The sequence below is a fragment of the Felis catus genome, chromosome C1 (genome assembly GCF_018350175.1).
Source record: "Felis catus isolate Fca126 chromosome C1, F.catus_Fca126_mat1.0, whole genome shotgun sequence".
Lineage (NCBI taxonomy): Eukaryota > Metazoa > Chordata > Mammalia > Carnivora > Felidae > Felis > Felis catus.
Window position 1 is genome coordinate 78,947,871 of NC_058375.1, and position 21,440 is coordinate 78,969,310.

Sequence of the window (21,440 nt, forward strand, 5' to 3'; positions counted from 1 at the left end):
AAGGACTTAGCCCCACTGCTACGTTAAAGAGTCCTTCTTTGTTCAGCTTCGGCCAGGGACGCAGGGCGCGGTGTTCTTCCGCGCTCACCGCACAGTCCCCGCCCCCTCGCAGCCCTGGAGAGCTGCCATTCGGCACCAGAGTCGCTCCGCGCTCCCAGAATGCACCGGCAGTCCGCGGGAAACCAAAATGGCGAAGGGCTGTAGCGAAGTGGTCTGTGTTTGAGGCCGGTGTAAGAAGGCTCACTCTTCTCAACCCTCGTCCCCAGGACCTCGGTTTGTGCGTGTGCATGTGCGGGGTGCCCGGTGGGGCGGGTGCCCAGTAAGTACTTGGACTCGCAGGGGAAGCGCCCAAGGGGACGTGATTGGTTGTTTTTTCCTGTATGAAGCGGTTGGCACCACTGAAGTGACCGAATGAGGTGAGAGACCTTGGCCTGGGAACCAGGCTCTTCCGGAGGAGGTGGGGGCGGGGGGAAAAGGAAGAAAGGAAGCAAGTATAAAAGGGAAAGATGGAGGATCGAGGTGGGGGTGGGATCTCTAGTGTGTGTATGTGGGTCCCTTGCGTTTATGTATACGTTGAAAAGAATGGATAGAATGGAGTGTTCAGTTGGGTGTTGGAGAAAATAGGGAGCGAACAAGGCATTGGGGAAGTCGGTTGGAGGACCAAGATGAAACGTTGAGACGGGGAAGCTGTGTTTGGAGGGGAAGGAAGGAACCTGGGGGCGGGAGACGGTTGGAGGGGCAGGATGAACCTAGTGATGAGGGGGTGGGGAACCGAGGGGAGGAGCCGTTAGGAAATGCGGACTGAGGGAGACGTGGGGAGCTGAATGAAGGGGCTGCCTGGGACCTTAGGGGGCGCAAAGGGAAGTAGCAGCTTGGAACCAGAGGGTGGTGGAATTGTATGGAATTGGAGTAAGGGGCTAGAGTAAGAAGAGCAGGATGGAGTAACGAGGATAAGGAATTAAGTGGAGGCTGGAAGCAAACCCTGAAAGCTTTAAAGGGGAGAAGTAGGAGGGAAAGTGTGAGATGGGGGAAAGACACCTTATATTTGGAGCACACAATAAATTCTAACTCCTATCCCTGCTCGGAGGTAGATATGTATTATTCATGTTTACAACTGAGGTAATACGGTTCAAGGGATTTTAACTAATTTGCCAAGATTTCTTAACATATTTTGGTAGTGCCAGAACTCTTAACTCTGAGTGTGTGTTTTACAATCTGGTGCCTTTGGTTGCTAGAATTTTTCTTTGGAAGCAACTAGAGGGAACAGATGGATTTATCGGGGTGATTTGACGAAGAGAGAGAGGGTTCGTGAACAATGGGGAAGGGGATATGGTATGTTATTCTGTGCTTTGAAACATTTAACTTTGGTTAAAGATAGAACCACTTACAAATTCAGATATGCAGACCTAGGTAGGCCTGTGTATAATGTAAGAAAGCTCCATGTGAGGTCAGTACAGAACTAGAAATATGTAATTAGTGCTTGATTTAATTTGACTCCAGATGCTCCGGTAGTAGTAACTTTCTCCTTCATATTGATTCCATGTGACTCTTCTGTATACCTTGCCTACAGGCTGGTTTCAATTTCCAGGTTTTCATTCTGTCTTGAGAATTCCTTTTGGGAGGGGAGCAGTGGATTGCAAAGACTGAATTTAAAAGAATTTTATGAGGATAAAATAAAATGTACTTGCATTCTTAAGTGACCTTTTCAAAAGCTTGAAAATGCTTTACACGGAGCCATTTTGACTAAGAGCTTTAGGTGCCCAGTAGTCTTGGCAAGGAAAGAGTTGATTTTGATTTTAAAAATCTTAAAAAAAAGTATTCTGTTCTTGGTATTTAGAATGTTATTCACACTCCACCCATTTGCAGTGATAGCTTGAGAAGGAATACAAAGTGAAATTTTGTTTTTGTGTTTTTAGGTCCTAAATATAAAAACATTCCAATTCACATTTTAAGTTTGCTCACCACTTTTTTGTAAAGTACTAAAAATATTCTCAAATATTTGAATTAAGAGTGCACCTGTTTCCTGATACTGCATATTCATGTTAATGGGCATTAAGGGAAATCTATACCTAATCAGGATGAAATGTGTACACATTTGTAGAACGAGAAGTACAGAAATCATCTAGTTAAACTTCTTTTCTGGATGAAACAAAATATATTTAATAATTCTTTTAATTATGATGTTTGCCTCAAAGCTCAGTTTGGAAGGGAATTTTATTCTGTGTATTTTGCTATGGATCATAAATTCTTTGATGTCATTGATTATACCTTTCATTAGATCCTTGACTGGAAGGGTAATTTGCTTTATTCGTATTTCAGCATAATCTTTATATCTGACTTTAGGAAACTGGCAGTATAGTAATAATCTATTTTAACAGATGGGGAAATTTGCCTCTGAGGAGTTGTCATGGCCAACATCTGTAGCTGGGTGGTTCTGAAAGTGAAATTTAACTGCTGTTTTAGTGTAAACTTCCATGAATGATATTCTTTGGTTGATATTTTTATGCTTTGTTTTCCTTGTTTTTCAGGATTTGGTTATTGCAGTAAAATGCAGTATAACAACCTTAAGTTGGAATGTGGAAGTTTCCCTGTGGATATTTTTTACGTGTTAGTGTAGTGCTGTTCAATAGAACTTTCTCCACTGATGGCAGTGATCTATATCTGCTCTATCCACTATGGTAGCCAATAGCCACGTGTAGATGTTGAACACTAGAAATATAACTGGTGTGACGGAATACTGAATTTATAATTTAATTCATTAAAACTAAGTTTTAAATGGCTGTATGTAGCTAGTGGCTGCTGTACTGGATAGCATAGTATTAGGAGTTACTACACCCATTTATTAGGAATTGTCTCATGTATTAACCATGAAAACCACAGGAACTCAAGAGTAAGGAACTGTTTTGAAACTTAGGATTGAAATTCTCTTTGTACATTTTTAAGATGAAGTACTTTTCATTTTTGTCTCACATGGAGTCTTCGGTCCTATCTGCGAAAGAATGAAGAAGGTAGCAACTTCTCGATTCTATTTCCTTTGTCAAACAAAGGAAATAAAAATACAGTGTACTTTATTTTTTAAAAACTTTTTATACATCAGCTAAAGCTTTTTATTAAGGAAAATTTAGAAACATACAAAGTGAACAGAATACTATAACAAACTTTTTTGTATCCATGCTTGTTTCATCTATACTTCTATGCACACTCCACTCCATAATTATTTTAAGAAGCTTTTTAAAGGTGAAATTTACATATATTAACTGTATACTTTCTAAGTAATAGCTTTATTGAGTTGTGCATATATTGTATTTATATGTATGTAATTCACATGTACCCTTTTAAGGTACAATTCACTGATTTTTCAGTATATTCATAGAGTTGTGCAGCCATCACCATTGTCTAATTTCAGAACATTTTCACCAGCCCTGAAAGGAAATGTGTAACCATAAGTAGTCACTTTCCCATTATTCCCTCCTACTACCCCTGGCAACCACTAATCTATTTTCTGTGTTTATATTTTGCCTGTCCTGGACATTGCACATTAACAGAGTCATATAATATGTGGCCTTTTTATGTCTGGCTTCTTTCACTTAACACAGTGTTTTCGGCTACAGCCATGTTGCAGCATGTATTAGTACTTCATTCCTTTTTATGGCCAAAATATATTTCATTGTATGGATATATATTCATTTTGTTAATACATCCATCAATTGATGGACATTTGGGTTGTTTCTACTTTTTGGCTGTAGTGCTGCTACACAGTGCTGCTTTGAATGTTCATTTACAAGTTTTGTGTGGACATGTGTTTCCATTTGTCTTGGATACAAATCCAGGGGTGGAATTGCTGGGTCACGTGACACTTCCGTGTTTAACATTTTGAGAAATTGTCAAGCTGTTTTCCAAAGACCCTGCCTCTACCCTTTTACAGTTTTACCAACAACTATGAGGGTTCCAGTTTCTCTACATCCTTACCAATACTTGTCTGTCTCTTTGCTTCTAACCATCCTGGTGTGTGTGCAGTGGTACCTCATTGTGGTTTTGGTATGCATTACCCTGATGACTAATGATGTTGAGCATCTTTTCCATGTAGTAATTGGCCTTTTGTACACCTTTGGAGAACTGTTGATTAAGGTCCTTTGCCCATTTAAAAAATTGGATTATTTATGTTTTCACTACTGAATTCTAGGTATTCTTTTTGTGTTTTGGTGATAAGTCCCTTTTTGGGTGTGTGATTTGCAATTATTTTCTCCTTTTCTTTGAGTTATTCTTTCACTTGATGGTGTACTTTGAAGCACAGAAGTCTTTAGTTTTGATGAAATCTAATTTATCCCTTTTTCTTGTTTTGCTTGTGCTTTTGATGTCATATCTAAGAAAATACTGCCTAATGCCAGTATAGTTTTGACAAATGGATATACCTGTGTAAACTATACCCTTATCAGGGTACAGAATATTTCTTTTTTCCCAGAAATCTCACATGTAGTCTTTTTTAGCTATTTTCTGCCCCAACAATTTCTGATTTTTTTTCACTTTAGATTTATTTTGTCTAGAACTTCATATAAATGGAATCATTAAGTGTTCATGTCAGGGGGCGCCTGAGTGGCTCAGTTGGTTGAGTGTCTGACTCTTGATTTGAGCTCAGGTCCTTATCCCAGGGTTGTGGGATCGAGCCCTGTGATGGGCTCTGCACTGAGTGTGGCACCTGCTTATGATTCTCTCTCTCTCTCTCTCTCTCTCTCTCTCTCTCTCTTCTCTCGTTCTCTCGTTCTTTCTCTCCCTCCCCTTTCCTGCCCCTCCCCCCCTCATGTTTGTTAAAAAAAATTAAAATTAAAAAGAAGTATGCATGTCAGTTAAAAATTTTTTAAAAATTTTGCTTCATAAAGCTAGAACTGGGGTCTTACCTTGAAAATTCCATTCTGCAAGGGATATTGTTATAGTAGTAGCCTAAAAATCTTGTGTTGTAACAATCCTGACCACCAGTACTTTGTGAGATAAAGTTTTTTTTCATGGCTTCCAAAGATATTTCTGGTATTTCGAATGGATAAAATTGAGTAAGGGCTTAATGATTATATACTTCCAAATAATGCCTAAGATCAGGAATTTAAAAATTAGGGGAACAGGGCAATGCGAGGGATCCTTGTGATGATGGAAATACTAGTGTCTTGACTGATTTGATGTTAATATTTTGGTTCTGATATTCTGAGTTTTTTTTTTTTAATGTTTATTTGTGAGAGAGAGAGAGAGAGACAGAGTGCGAGTGGGGGAGGAGGAGATAGAGAGTGAGACATAGAATCCGGAGCAGGCTTCAGGCTTTGAGCTGTCAGCACAGAGCCTGACGCGGGGCTCCAACTCACTGCGAGGTCATGATGTGAGAGCTGAAGTCGGACGCTTACCGACTGAGCCACCCAGGCGCCCCTGGTATTCTGAGATTTTTAAAGATGCTATTGTTTGGGCAAACTGGGTATAAGTTACACGGAATGTATTTTTTCTCACAGCTGTGTGTCAATTTACAGTTATCTCAAACTAAAAAAGTTAAGTTAAAAATAAGGGGAAAAAATTGGAACAGGACATGCATCGCAAGAGTGGGTTGAATTTGTTTGGTTTCAGACAGCCAGGTGATGAAAACAATCCAAATACGAATTTTGGTTTTTCTCCATCCTTGCTAGTAAAGTTTATATTTCAGAAAAAACTCTCAAGAACTTTTTTGGTTGTGCTGGGGGATTGGTGAAATGGGAAGACAGTAGTCTAGTGGAGAGAGTACTGAATATATACTCAGAAGATAAGGATATACTTTTTTTTTTTTAAAGTAGGCTTCACACCCAGCACGGAGCCCAATATGGGGCTTCAACTCATGACCCTGAGATTAAAACCTGAGTTGAGATCAAGGTCGCTTAACTGAGTGAGCCACTCGGGCGCCCCAGGATATGCTTTTAATCTGGTAACTCTGCAGCAGCTTCAGTTTTTTTTTTTTTTTTTTTTTTTTTTACCTATTAAATGGAGATGTTACTTGCCCGTATTGCTCACAGGATTGCTGCAGGGTTAAGAAGGAAAATAAAGAAGAAAATACTTAATAAACTCTAGGTATAATATAATTGTATAATATTTATTTGAAAATAATTTTGCAGGAGAGTTGTTTGTTACATAGAACAAGAGACCCGCCCACCTATGATGAATCTATGCACTGAAAACACCCTGGGATGTTTGATGAATTGCTGATCTGTCCTAATAGTTCTAATTGATGTTTGATAAGTACCAGAATTGACCTGTAGAGCTGAAAAACCCAAACCCAAACCAGCCAAACCAGTTTCTTAGAACTCATAGCCTAGAGATTCCAAACTCCAGGTTCAGGGTGGGTTTTGTATATTTTTGTGTTTAAAAATTTTTTTTTCTTGATTTTGTTTTGTAGCCAGGGTTAAGAAATGCTAAATTTTGTTCTAGGGTCAAGATTAGAAATTTACCAGTTCTTGCTAAGACATCACTAAGAGCTGTACAAAGGGAAGACTAGTTAATAATAGGCATATTTTTCATACTTGAAATGAAAAAGAGAAATATTTTAGTACTGTTTTCATCACACTCTTAAGATATTTTAAATTGGTGGCTAATAAAGTAGTTAGTGGAACTTTGTAGTCTGGGGAACTTGTGAACTGTTACAGGTTGTATAAAATTGCATTTAGGCTGGAAAACAGTATGGAGGTTCCTCAAAAAACTAAAAAAGAACTACCCTACGACCCAGCAATTGCACTACTAGGCATTTATCCAAGGGATACAGGTGTGCTGTCTCAAAGGGACACATGCACCTGCATGTTTATAGCAGCACTATCAACAATAGCCAAAGTATGGAAAGAGCCCAAATGTCCATCGATGGATGAATGGATAAAGATGTTGTATATGTATATATAATGGAGTATTACTTGGCAATCAAAAAGAATGAAATCTTGCCATTTGCGACTATGTGGATGGAACTGGAGGGTATTATGCCAAGTGAAATTAGTCAGAGAAAGACAAAAATCATATGACTTCACTCATGAGGACTTTAAGAGACAAAACAGATGAACGTAAGGGAAGGGAAACAAAAATAATACAAAAACAGGGAGGGGGACAAAACAGAAGAGACTCAAATATGGAGAACAAACAGGGTTGCTGGAGGGGTTGTGGGAGGGGATGAGCTAAATGGGTAAGGGGCACTAAGGAATCTACTTCTGAAATCATTGTTGTACTATATGCTAACTAATTTGGATGTTAATTAAAATAAAATAAAATAAAAAATTGCATTTAGGTGTTGTGAGAGAAAAATTCTCTGTTCAGGGAAGTGTTTAAAAAGAGGCTAGATGATCATTTTAGGGATGTTATAAAGAGGGATTTTTTTCATTATCTTGAAAGTAGATGACTTTTCAGGTGCTTTATAAAACTAAAATAAGGATTCTAGATTGTAATCAAAGTTAATGGGCAGTGTTTTTCCCTTAGGTTAATGATGAGAATTGTTAGGGAGGATGGAATCCTTCTCACAGTTGAGTTTCCCTTTTTCTATTTTTCTCTAAGTTTCATAATCTTTTCCACTTTTGACAGTTGTCTAAATCCATCTTTTAGATTTTTGTTTCTCAAAAACAGGCTGAAGAATATGAAGCTATTTGAAGTTTTAGTTTTAAGAGTTTTATTGCTGCTCGTTAGAGAGGAGCAAACAAAAGTGGCTATTTGCAAATATTAAAAAATGTTTAGGGGCTGCCTGAGTGGCTTAGTCAGTGAAGCATCTGACTTGGGTTCAGGTCATGTTGTGGTTCGTGAGTTAGAGTGGAGCCCCGTGTTGGGCTCTCTAGATCCTCTGTCTCCCTCTCTCTGCCCTTCCCCTGCTCTCTCAGGCTCGTCTCTCTTTCTCAAAAATAAATAAACTTAAAAAAATGTTTAGGTTTGTCCTACAGTATGTCCTGGTGCAGTGATTCTCAAACTTTCTGGACTCAGGACCCCTTTACATTCTTAACTATTGAGGATCCCAAGAACTTTTATGTGGGTTATCTCTCTCAATATTTGCTGTATTAGAAATTGAAACTGAGAAAATATAAAAACAAGAATACACATGTTCACATACCTTTAGTCTTTAGAGTGAAATCATCAGATATTATTTAGTTTCTGGAAAATCCCACTCTAAACTTATGGGGAGAATGAGGGTGAAAAAGGCAAATAAAATTTCTTAATATTATTTTAAAACTAGCTTGACCTTGTAGACTTTGTAGATTCCCAGGGACCATACCTTTAGATTGCTACTGTAGTCTACTGTTTCTTTAGGGAGTTAGGATTGTTTGATGCATTACATGATGTTTAGCATTCCTGGCCTCTTCTTAAGCAGATTTTTTGTCTCTTCATAGAAAAAATTTGTGTCTCTCAGACATGAACTGCTTCCAGTTCTATCTTCACATCTACCAACTTAATTATAAATGAATCTGTCGTCACATCAGATGACACTGACATCACTTTTGAGAAAAGTTTCAACTTACTAGGCTCCCATTCACAGCTTTATCAATAAGATGTATTTTTTTATATACATACACTCTGTAGAAAATTTAAATATTAAAATTTGAAAGGTGATCTGTGTCACCCAGACAGCTACCAAAAATGCCTGTTTAATTGTCTTCTTTCTTTTTTTAAAATTTATTTTGAGAGAGAGAGAACATACACGCACACATACGTGCACACACACACAAGCGGGGGGGAAGGTCAGAGAGAGAGAAGGACCATTATTTCTAATGGTAGTTTTAATTTATGTTAAACACTTGAAAATTTCCTTTAATAATGCATGTATTTGACTAAAAATACCGAAGAATACAGAAGGGGAATGGCTTAAAAGGAACAGCTAGACTTCAGGCCTCCTGAGTCCTGCTTTGAGAAAGAGTCATTACTTTAATTTTTTAAAAAATTTTATTTGTTTATTTTGAGAGAGAGGGACAGAGTGTGAGTGGTGGAGAGGTAGAGAGAGAGTGAGGAAGAGAGAAAATCCCAAGCAGGCTCCATGCTATCAGTGTGGAGCCCGACTTGGGGCTCAATCCCACAAATGGCAAGATCCAAGCTCTGAGCTGAAATCAAGAGTAGGTGCCTAACCGACTGAGCACCCAGGCACCTGTACTTTAATTTTTAAGTGTTATGTTCCTTTGTTCTGGTCATTACCTCTATAATATTAAATCATACCTTTACACCACTGTTATTCATTTTAGACATCTTGCCGTGTAAAGGCTTTCTTGCTGTGATAAAGATTCTGTTAAATATGCCTATATCTCTTTTCCCCTTTCCAATTTTTGGCTTTTCTATTGGTTACTTTTATAACTTTAAACTTAGGGTTTTTTTCTTATTCCATCAACTCTAGATTTTATTTCTCCCCTTTATAAGGTGAGTATTAAAGTCCCTGCCTTTGCCTTCATTTCTCTTCCTCCTTCCATCTCTCAATTTTTGTCATCTGTACTTTGCTTGTATATTTTAAAATTTGATAACTTTTAATATTCTGTTCTTTTTTTTTTTTTTTTTTTTTTTTTTTTTTTTAACATTTTGAGAGACAGTGGTGGAAGGGCAGAGAGGGAGACAGAATCTGAAGCAGGCTCCCTGTTGCCAGCACAGAGCCCGATGCAAGTCTCGAACTAAAAAACTGTGAGATCATGACCTGAGCCAAAATCAAGAGTTGGATGCTTTACTGAGCCACCCAGGTGCCCCTTAAAATTCTTAACTGTAATTTTCCATGCTTTGTTTATAGGTTGTTTCTAAAGGTTGAAAATTAATAAATAGCTTTTTTATTATTTTGACCAAGTTAATATTATTCTCCAAGTAGTATATTACAGAGCCAGATAGTACCATGATTGCAGTTGCTTTCTTGTAATACTTTATCTCTGCTTTTGTCTCGTCTATACATTTTTCTACTGTCTTATACTGTCTAGTTTTGTTAAATCCTTCTTTTCCCTCAGACATCTCTCTCTGGGAGTCTTCTTTCTCCTTTCAATCCAGATTGGTTGCTCTCTAGGTCTTTTCCATAGCTGTCATCTAGGACTTCCCTATGTTAATCTCTTGTGTTGGATACACTGTTTCCTGCATCCCATGTTTTTTACTTTCTTAGAGGGTACTTCGTCATTTTGCTAGAGCCAAACCCTCAAGTTTTGGCTTGACATCTTAAAACTTATTTTAAATGCTTTCCTTTTTAAAAATTTAATTTGGTTGGTATAGGATTCTAGTTTGCATGAAGTGTTTCACAATTTTGAGTCATTACTCCATTGTCTTCTAGAATCCAGTGTTGCTTTTAAGAAGTCATAGAATTATAAGTCTCGTGTTTTTTTTTTTTAATGTTTGTTATTTTTGAGGGGGGTGCAGAGAGAGGGAGACAGAGGATCTAAAGCAGGTTCTGTGCTGTCAACGCAAAGCCCAATGTGGGGCTTGAACTCTTGAACTGTGAGATCATGACCCTAGCTGAAGTCAGATGCTTAACCTGCTGAGCCACCCAGGTGCTCCATAAGTCTGATTTTTTGTAGGTAACTTGAATTTTCTCTTTGGAAGCTTGTGCTCTTCTGTTTTTAGTGTTATGCAATTTCCTGTGAATTTAAGGTTTTTAAAAATCAATATTTTGGAAATATAGTTGTTTTGAAGATTCCTATTTCCTTTTGGCCTTGGGAAGTTTTCTTTTATTATTATTAATTAAAAGTAATTTTTCCTCACACCTTTTGCAATGGCTGTTATCAAAGACAAGAAATAACAAATGTTGGCGAGGGTGTGGGGGGAAAGGGAACCTTTGTGTACCGTTGATGGAAATGTAAATTGGTTCACTTACCATGGAAAACAGTATGGAGTTCCTCAAAAAATTAAACATAGAACTACCAAATGATCCAGCAATTCCACTTCTGGGTATTTATTTAAAGAAACGGAAAACACTTAACTCAAAAAAAATATGTGCATCCACATGTTCATTACAGCATTTTTTGCAATACCCAACATAGGGAAACAACCTAGTTGTTCACTGATGGGTCAGTGGATAAAGAAATGTGGTATAAGTGTACAGAGCAATGTTATTTAGCCATAAAAAGAATGAAATCTTACCATTTGCAGTAACATGGATGGATCTTGAAAGCATCATGCTAGGTGAAGTAAGTCGGACAGAGCAACAAATACTGTATGATCTCACATGTGGAATCTACTAAAACTGCCGCAACAAAACCAAAGAGAACTAATGCCCTGTTAAGTTGCTGTTATTAATGGAGATTTTTAGGAGGTTGGGGCCAAAGTGGAAAAAAAGATTGAGAAGTACTTGCTTATAAATTCCAGCCATTACAGATAAAGCCCTTTATGGTCTGTTTCTCGACGACCTCATCCTTCAGGAATAATGAGAAATAATTAATTGTGATTGGAGTATTGGGGAGTGAGAATGAGATTGTATGAGAGAGGTTAGCTTGTGAAAGCATTTCATATTTTGAAGGGTTTTAGATTATATTCTTGACCTATATATTTCCTAACTTAAGTAATTTTGTTGCCAACATTATTCCTTGCCATATTGGGTTATTATCATCTCTGTTATTTATTTTTTTAATATGTGTTAACTTTTTTTTTTTAATTTTTTTTTCAACGTTTTTTATTTATTTTTGGAACAGAGAGAGACAGAGCATGAACGGGGGAGGGGCAGAGAGAGAGGGAGACACAGAATCGGAAACAGGCTCTAGGCTCTGAGCCATCAGCCCAGAGCGTGACGCGGGGCTCGAACTCACGGACCGTGAGATCGTGACCTGGCTGAAGTCGGACGCTTAACCAACTGCGCCACCCAGGCGCCCCAAATATGTGTTAACTTTAATGCACTTAGCTTCATTCTAAGCAGTAACCCGTTTAGGGTTGAATATATTCTTAATATTTACATTAAAATAATTACGTAAAATGAAAAACATTTCCTGCCAAGGTACTCATTACAGCTTTATGGGAAACACTATATCATATCAAATACAGATGCCATCAGTTGCAAGATATACTATTTGTTGTATTACTAAGAAATAAAGAACCCTGCTAATTAGAGTGGAACACTACTTACCATGTAAAGTTTTTATTTTATGCCACTTATAAGGCAGCTTTTTAATATGTCATTCTTATAAAAAGGGAACATAAAAAGGAAAGTATAATTGAAATACATTGGGTTAAGGTATTCTTAAGATGACTTCTTGTTAAAAGTCTTCTTTTGAGTCACTAAAAAAAAAGTTTTATTGAGGTATTTCATATGCCATTATAATTCACCCTTTTAAGGTATACAATTTAATGATTACTCCCCCCCCCCGAATATGTAATCATCACTACTGTCTAATTTTAGAACATTTTTTTACCCCCTAAGAAATTTCATACCACTTAGCATTCATTCCCCATTTCCCCCTTCTCTCCCTCCAGTCCCTGGCAACCACTACTTCCTGGTTATATTTTGCCAGTCCTGGACATTTCACATAAACAGAATCATATAATATGTGGCCTTTTGTGTCTGGCTTCTTTCACTTAACACAATGTTTTCATCTATATCCATGTTGCAGCATGTATCAGTATTTCATTCTTTTTTCATGGCCAAAATATATTTCATTGTATGGACATATATTCATTTTGTTAATCCATCCGTCAGTTGATGGACATTTGGGTTGTTTCTACTTTTTGGCTGTTATAAATAGTGCTGCTTTGAATGTTCATTTACAGGGTTTGTGTGGACATGTGTTTCCATTTGTTTTGGATACAAATCTAGGAGTGGAATCGCTGGTCACATGACACCTCCGTGTTTTAACATTTTGAGAAATTGCCAGATTTTTTCAAAGAGCCTGCCTGCACCCTTTTACAGTTTCACCAACAACTATGAAGGTTCTAGTTTTTCTACATCCTTACTTGTCTGTCTCTTTGCTTATAACCATCCTAGGGTATGCAGTGGTACCTCATTGTGGTTTTGATATTCATTACCCTGATGACTAATGATGTTGAGCATCTTTTCCATGTAGTAATTGGCCTTTTGTACACCTTCTTTGGAGAACTGTTGATTAAGATCTTTGCCTATTTAAAAAATTGGGTTATTGGGGCTCCTGGGTGGCTCAGTTGGTTGAGTGTTGGACCAACTCAGGTCATGATCTCATGATACATGAGTTCCAGCCCCACATTGGGCTCTCTGCTGCCAACGCAGATCCTGCTTCCAATCCTCTGTCCCCCTTTCACCATCTCTCTCTCAAAAAATAAAAAAAATTGGATTATTTATGTTTTCATTATTGAGTTGTAAGCGTTCTTTATGTGTCATGGTGATAAGTCCCTTTTTGAGTGTGTTATTTGCAATTTCTCCTGCTCTTTTAGGTTGTTCTTTCACTTGATGATGTCCTTTGAAACACAAATATCTTTAATTCTGATGAAGTCTTGTATATCTCTTTTTCTTGTTTTGCTTGTGCCTTTTATGTCATACTTAAGAAAATGTTGCCTAACGCAGAGTGACAGATTTACTCCTGTGTATTTTTCTTTTTTTCTTTTTTCTTTTTTTTTTTTTTTACTCCTGTGTATTTTTCTAAGAATTATATAGTTTTAGCTCTTATATTTAGTTTGTGATCCATTTCATTTTTTGTATGTGAGGTAGGTGTCCAGCTTCATTTTTTAGTTTTTTTTAGATGTGAATACCAATTTCTCTGAACCATTTGTTAAAAAGACTTTTCTTTCCTATTGAACTGTTTTGACAGTCTTTTTAAAGGTCAGTTGAACATAAATGTAAGGATTTGTTTCCGGATTTTCAGTTTTATTCCTTTTATGTGTCCTTTACACCTGCATCATGTCTTGATTACTGTTACTTTGTATTAACTTTTGAAACAGGGAAGTCTGAGTCCTTTGGTTTTCTTCTTTTTTAAGGTTATTTGTGTATTCTGGGTTTCTTGTTTTTCTGTATGAATTTTAGGAGCAATCTGTCAGTTTTTGCAAAAAAAAAAAGGCAGCTGCGATTTTGACAGATACTATAATGAATCTATAGATTGATTTGGGAAATTTTGCCATCTTAACAATGTTTAACATCCAGAAACCTGAGACGTTTTTCCAATTACATAGGTTGTATTTAATTGCTTACTCTTTGTTACGTAATTTTCATTGTACAATGTTTACTTTTTTTGTTGTTGTTAAATTCATTCCTAAGTATTTTGTTCTTTTTTGGTGATATTGCAAATGAATTTTTTTCTTAATTTTATTTTCAGATTATTCATTGGTAGTATTTAGAAATGCAGTTGATTGTCGTATATTAATTTGTATTCAGCAGCTTTGCTGATTTTCTAGTAGAGTTTCGCGTGTGTGTGGATTCTGAATCACTTTTTCAGTTTTGTAGCACAGTTTCCTCATGGTGTCAATTTTCTGTCTTCGTGAGTATTGGTGACAGTATTTCTTGACCTAATCTATGTGGGAATTAAAGTAATTGTATAAAAATTGGTGCTGGGCTCTATTGCAGATTTATAGTTAACTACAGCAGGTCTACCCTCGATTCTCACTGTGGGAAACCAGATGAACATGTCTCATTTACTGTGTACTTCACTTTCTCTTGACAATCATTTGGTTTCTGTAGGAATAAACATTTTTTTTAAAAATTTTTATTTATTTTTGAGAGAGAGCACAAGTGGGGGAGGGGCAGAGGGGGACAGAAGGTCTGAAGCAGGTTCTTTGCTGACAGCAGTGAGCCCAACGTGGTGCTTAAACTTCCAAACCACAAGATCATGACCTGAGGCGAAGTCAGATGCCCAACCAACTGAGCCACCCAGGTACCCCATGGTTTCTGTAGGAATAAAAGATGCCTCAGTATTTTCTTTTCTTTTCTTTTCTTTTCTTTTCTTTTCTTTTCTTTTCTTTTCTTTTCTTTTCAAAAAAGAGGGGAAGTTTTTATTTTTTAATTTTTTTAGCGTTTATTCATCCTTGAGAGACAGAGACGGAGCATGAATGGGGAAGGGGAAGAGAGAGGGAGACACAGAATCTGAGGCAGGCTTCAGGCTCGAGCTGTCAGCACAGAGCCCGACGCAGGGCTTGAACTCATGAATGGTGAGATCATGACCTGAGCTGAAGTCGGACGCTCGTCCGACTGAGCTACCCAGGCGCCCCCTCAGTAGTTTCATAAATATTTCCTCCCATTGGCTCCAGCACCCATTTTCTAAATTTTGATGCTGGTGCTTTTAGTGTAGTAATGAGTACTTTGCTCCTGCTGCTTGGCTAGTTGGTGCTTTTAAGATACCACCAATTATAATACAGATCTACATTTCATAGAGTTAAAAATGTGAAAATTATCCTTTAGTTAATGACTTGTCTAAGTAGTAGGACCAACCAATTGGAGCTATTTAAGCAAAGGCGTGATTAAAACACATTTTCCATAGTGCAAACTGAAAGTGCATTATTTAAAGGATGTGGTCAGTGGCAAGAACATCAGTTAGGAGACTATATGGTAATAGTGCAGGCAAGAGCTGATAATGATCTGAAATAAGGCAGTGGAGATGTTTGAGAGGTAATCTTTAAGATTTAATTAGCAGGAATTGGTGAGTATTTGGAAGGTCAGGGAAAAGGGAGGAATCAAGGATTACATTTCTGGATTAAGAGCGGGTCAGACAGTAATGGCATTAATTTAGTAGTGGCATTAACTAGAAAAAGGGAAGGAATTTGAAGAAAATGTCAGTTTTGTTAAGTTAAAGGTGCTGGGGGAATCCAGATTGAGATGTTTAGTGGGCAGTTGGCTATCAGGGTCTGAAGCTTGTGAAATAGGATGGGGCTGGAGATTTAGAAATTGTTAACATATAAAAATTAACTGAACATTAGGAGAACATGAGTGTTTAAGACAAGCAGAACATGTAGGACAAGAGGAGGGATCCCTAGACAACTCCAGCATTTAGAGGGTTGGCAGAGGAAGAGTCAGTACGGAAACATCAGAGAGCTGGGAGAAGTAATTACAGGTGAATAGCTATCACAGAAACCAGAGGAAGTGAATTTCGAGTAAAAGGTCATGACCATTAGTTATTACACAAAGATTGGGTACAGTGAATACTAAAACTAGAGTATTGTCTTTATTTGGTCATTTGGAGGTCTTTGATGCAGTTGTTAACACTAATCAGGATAGTCAACTTGTAATGGATTTAATGGAATGTGCTTTTTTAAGTTTATTGGTGAATGGATGAGAAAAATTAATTTGTAAGAACCGTTGTTTTTGTTTTTAATTTGATTTTGGTTATGGCAGGTTTGCATCAAGGAAAGTTAAGATTTAAAATTAAAGAAAAAAAATAAAGGAAGGGAGATACAGTAATTGATAATGTGAGATTCTTGAAGTGAGATTTCTCTCCAGTACTGGAAAGAAGAGGCATGTCTTCTTTACAGGAGCAAATTAGGTACATGCTTTTGTGGATAGGTTTAGGGGAAGCAGGAGTGGGGAGAAAGATGAGGAATTTCATGTTTCTATAGCTTCTGTCTTTTCTGAAATGAGACCCTACCTTGTGAGTGAAGAAGTTGAGTGCCCCAATAGATCTTCCACCAAGTTTGTCTTTCTGAAGGTTTGTATATAACAAAAGTGATTGATTTTAAGAAAACGTTTTATCATGCATATCATAACTTTGCATGTATGTCTAGGTATTAACACTTAAGCTTTTTGAAAATTTTGTGTCTACTTTCTCCTGATTTCAAGTTCCCAGAGACCAGGAGATTAGGTCTTAATTATTTTGAACTTCCAGCTCTTTGAGGAGTGACTGATGTGTACAACTTTACTATTCCTGGAGAGGTTTTGTTTTGTTTTGTTTTAGAATGAGTTTTCTAGGGGCACCTGGGTGGCTCAGTCGGTTAAGCATCCAACCAGCTCAGGTCATGATCTTGCGTTTGTGAGTTTGAGCCCCCGCGTTGGGTTCTTTGCTGACCGCTCAGAGCCTGGAGCTTGCTTCCAAATCTGTGACTCCCTCTCTCTCTGCCCCTCTACTGCTCATACTCTGTCTCTTAAAAAATAAATGTTAAAAAAAATATTTTTAGAATGAGTTTTCTAGTACTAAGATGCTTTAAACATATAGAAACAAAATACACCAATTTTCACTGTGAAGAGAGTGTGTCATTTCCTCCTGTCCTCAACATTAAGATTCCTTTATGAGTGGTTGAATGCCTTTATTGACTGAAGACTTTTTTTTTTTTTTTTAATGTTTGTTTATTTTTGAGAGAGACAGAGCATGAGCAGGGGAGGGGTAGAGAGAGAGAAAGACACAGAATCTGAAGCAAGCTCCAGGCTCTGAGCTGTCAGCACAGAGCCCAATGACAGGGCTAGAACTCAAAAACTGGGAGATCATGACCTGAGCCACGCAGGCGCCCCTGACGGCTTTTTGATAGCAAGTCACAAATTCTCCATTAGAAAGATAATGTTTTATGCACCTCTGGTTAAGAGCGCTTACCTAATAGAAGCAGTCAACAAAACTAAAATGCAACCTTTGGAATGGGAGAAGATAATTTGCAAATGACTTATCTGATAAAGGGGTAGTATCCAAAATCTATAAAGAACTTACCAGACTCAACACCCAAAAAGAAATAATCCAGTTAAGAAATGGGTAGAAGACATGAATAGACATTTTTCCAAAGAAGACATCCAGATGACTAACAGACACATGAAAAGATGCTCAACATCATTCATCATCAGGGAAATAAAAATAAAGATCAAAACCACAATAAGACATCACCTCACACCTGTCAGAATGGCTAAAATAAACAACACAGGAAACAACAGGTGTTGGAGAGGATGTGGAGAAAGAGGAACCCTCTTGCACTGCTGGGAATGGAAACTGGTGCAGCCACTCAGGAAAACAGTGTGGAGGTTCCTCAAGTTATAAAAAGAGCTACTCTATGATCCAGCAGTTGAACTACTAGGTATTTGCCCAGGGGATTCAAAAATACTGATTTGAAGGGCACAAATACCCCAATCTTTATAGCAGCATTCTCAACAATAGTCAAATAAAGGAAACAGTCCAAATGTCCGCTGACTGATGAATGGATAAAGAAGATGTGGTACATATATACAATAGAATGTTACTCAGCTATCAAAAAGAATGAAATCTTGGGATACCTGGGTGGTTTATTTGGTTAAGCGTCTGACTCTTGATTTTGGCTCTGGTTATATTTGGTGAGATTGAGCCTTGAGTTGGGCTCTGTACTGACAGCTTGCAACCTGGTTGTGATTCTCTCTCCCCTTTGTCTCTGACCCTCCTCCATTCTCCCTCTCTATCAATAGAAATAAATAAACAAACATAAAATGAATTCTTGCCATTTGCAACAACATGAATGGAGCTAGAATATATTATGTTAAGCAAAGCAAGTTGGAGAAAGACAAATAACATGATTTCAGTCATGTGGAATTTAAGAAACAAAATAGATGAATGTGGGAGAAAAAAAAAGAGGCAAACTGTAAAACAGACTCTTAACTATGGAGAACAAACTGAGAGTTCCTGAAGGGGAGGTGGGTTTGGGGGATGGGCTAAATGCGTGCTAGGTATTGAGGAGGGCATTGTAATGAGCACTGGGTGTTATATGTAAATGATGAATCACTAAATTCTACTCCTGAAACTAATATTACACTCTGTGTTAACTATCTAGAATTTAAAGGAAAACTTGAAACAAAACAAAAAAGCACTTACCCAGTTCTGAAAATACATTCATACTAAATTTCAAAACAATTTCATAGTATAGTTTTGGATCCTGACAGCATTATCTCTTAATCATAAGTTAAAATCAATAATAAATATCAATTGGTTACCCATCTTGAAGAAAATATTGGTACTATATGTTATGGAGAATTCGTTTTCTTATTCAACAAGTATTACGGAGGACCTCCTATGTGGGACATAGTCTTAGATGCTAGAAATACATTGTTGAATAACATAGCCATTTATACTGCCCTTGCATGTGGTATTTTGGAGGAATCACACACCCACAACGCAAAACAAGTAAACACAGCATCACCTGTATAGTGTTTTTGCTAGAATTGTTTAATCTGACTTTAATCATGAGGAAACAATAAGGCAGATTCAGAATGTGTAGCATGTACCATTCAGCTTGGAAGTCAAGACGGTTGACTTCAAAAAATATCCTCTTAAAATAAGGATACAGTTGAGATTAAAGGAGACAGAAGGAACATGACAAATGCAGTGTGTGAATTATGAAAGGATTCTAGATTTTGAAAAACTTTGAAGAACATTTTTGTTTCAAATAGAGAATTTGGACTATATATTATTAGGCACTAATATTAATGTTAAATTTGCTTGGTATGATAATAATCTTGTGGCTGTACAGGAGAAAGTTTATTTTTCTGAGTGGGTATATGCTGATACTTACAGGTGGAGTGCCATGATGTCTGTATCTTTCAAATGGATCAGCAAGAAATGTGTGCATGGGGGAGGGGGAGAGAATTGTGAAACACTAATTGGTGAATCTAGGTGAAGAGTATGTTGACAGTTCTTTTCTTTTTTAGGTTTATTTACTTGTTTTGGTGGGGGGAGGGGCAGAGAGAAGGGAAGAGAGAATCCCCAGCAGGCTCTGCACTGTCAGCACGGAGCCCAATGCAGGGATCGAACTCATGAACCTTGAGATTGTGACCTGAGCCAACATCGGATGCTTAACCAGCTGAGGCACCCGGATGGTTATTTCTTTTAATTATATTTGGAAATTTTCAAAATTAAGAATGGGTAACAAAGGTTATAAGTGCTTTAAAGAACAAAAGTTCTGTCAGAGAATACTGTAAAGTGCAGCTACTTTGATAGAGTTACTTAGAAGAATCAGCTATGCAAAGAATGGCGAAGTGGGGAGGGCAGTTTTGTACTAGGTACAGTATGTATGGATGTCTTGGGTGGGAAAGGTCTTGGTTTTTGAAGAACTGAAAGCTTTGTATGACTAGATCTTGAGATAGAAATATGTAATAACTCCTACCAGAGGAAGAAACTAACTTTATTTATGCTTTATTTGTAGCTTTTTCAGCCTAGTAAGTAATATTTTAAAAAATTCATTACGGAAAATTTATTTTTAATTAAAAAATTTTACTCTTAAGCTTTTATATTAATTCCAGTATAGTTAACATACAGTATTATATTAGTGTCAGGTATATAATATGGTGATTCAGTAGTTCTGTACATTACCCAGTGTTTGTCACCAGACAAGTGCACACCTTAACCCCTTCACCTATTTAGCCCATTCCCCTGCCCACCTCCCCTCTGGTAACCATCATTTTGTTCTCAGTAGTTTCTTGGTTTCTCTCTCTCTCTCTCTCTCTCTCTCTCTCTCTCTCTCTCTCCTTTACTTTGCTCGTTTGTTTCTTAAATTCTACATATGAATGAAATATGGTATTTGTCTTTCTCTGATTGACGTATTTGCTTAGCATTATCCTCTCTAGCTCCAGCCATGTCCAGCCTAGTAAATACCTCAAATGTTTTAGTTTTGTTGGTGTTTGAGGTATTTATTGAGTCCTTTTATATTTATCTGTATGAGACTTAAATTCAGAGCTTTGAAAAAGTAAGCTAGAGACAGTGGTCCTTGAATTTTTGTGTCAAAATCAGGGGCAGCCAGCTATTCCTAGGACAGTTAACCAAGTTGAACCATCTCTAGAAATGCATTTTATTACTGGTAGACTTAAACTAGGCCTGTAAAAAACCTTGTAGCTAAATATACTATGGACGAGAGGCTTGATAGTGGCAATGAATCTCCTTTTACCACTAGTTAAGTCTGAAAATATTTTTGGCCTTACCACTGTATTTTATGACTGGTTAATAATTGAGATCCCAAATAACAAATACCAAGAATAACTTTGTCTAAAAGACAATGTGGCCTGCTAGAGTTTACCATATGTTAAGAGTAAAGAGTTTTGGGATGTAATCCAGGATTTCCTGACTTGTTTTAGAACTTCAAGACAATGATTTTACTTCTCAGTTACTATCTTATTTATTAAAGGGAATAGTATTCTCTCCTTCCTATCTTCTCACATTGTTATTAGGAGAAAATGAGATAGGAATGCTGTTTAGAAAGTTAAACACTATAGTAAGGTGAAGTTTTTAAGCCCTTTTAATGTGTCAACTCTACTGCCCAAGATCCAGTTCATACTTTTAGAAATTGGAATGGGGCAATGTTAGTGCCCATTGTCATAGTAAGTAAGGATACCTCAGTTTTATTATTTCTTCCTCCCTGGTCTTAAGTACCAAATTCTGCAGGATTATTCAAAAAACATTTTTTTTGATGTTTATTTTTGAGAGAGACAGACAGAAAGTGGGTGGGGGAGGGGCAGAGAGAGAGGGAGAACAGAATCCGAAGCAGGCTCTAGACTCCAAGTTGTCAGCACAGAGCCCCATGCCATGGGGGGCTCGAACTCACAAACTGCGAGATCATGACCTGAGCTGAAGTCAGACACTTAATTGACTAAGCCACCCAGGTGCCCCATACTTTGTAGGATTATAATAAAATTCTGAACTTTCCATTCAGTT

General features: G+C 37.3%; 1 protein-coding gene across 3 annotated transcripts in view; it reads left to right on the top strand.

Annotated features, from left to right (window-relative positions):
- The first annotated feature begins 283 nt into the window (after window positions 1-283).
- The window catches only part of MTF2 (metal response element binding transcription factor 2), a 78,317-nt gene continuing 57,160 nt past the window's right edge, over window positions 284-21,440 (top strand). For 2 of the 3 annotated variants that reach the window (XM_003990305.5, XR_002161069.3), the window contains exon 1: window positions 284-416. In XM_003990305.5, coding sequence (XP_003990354.1) covers window positions 412-416 — 5 coding nt within the window. In that variant the 5' untranslated portion in view covers window positions 284-411. The remainder of the gene's footprint in view (window positions 417-21,440) is intronic. The other variant, XM_045036210.1, reaches the window with a different exon arrangement.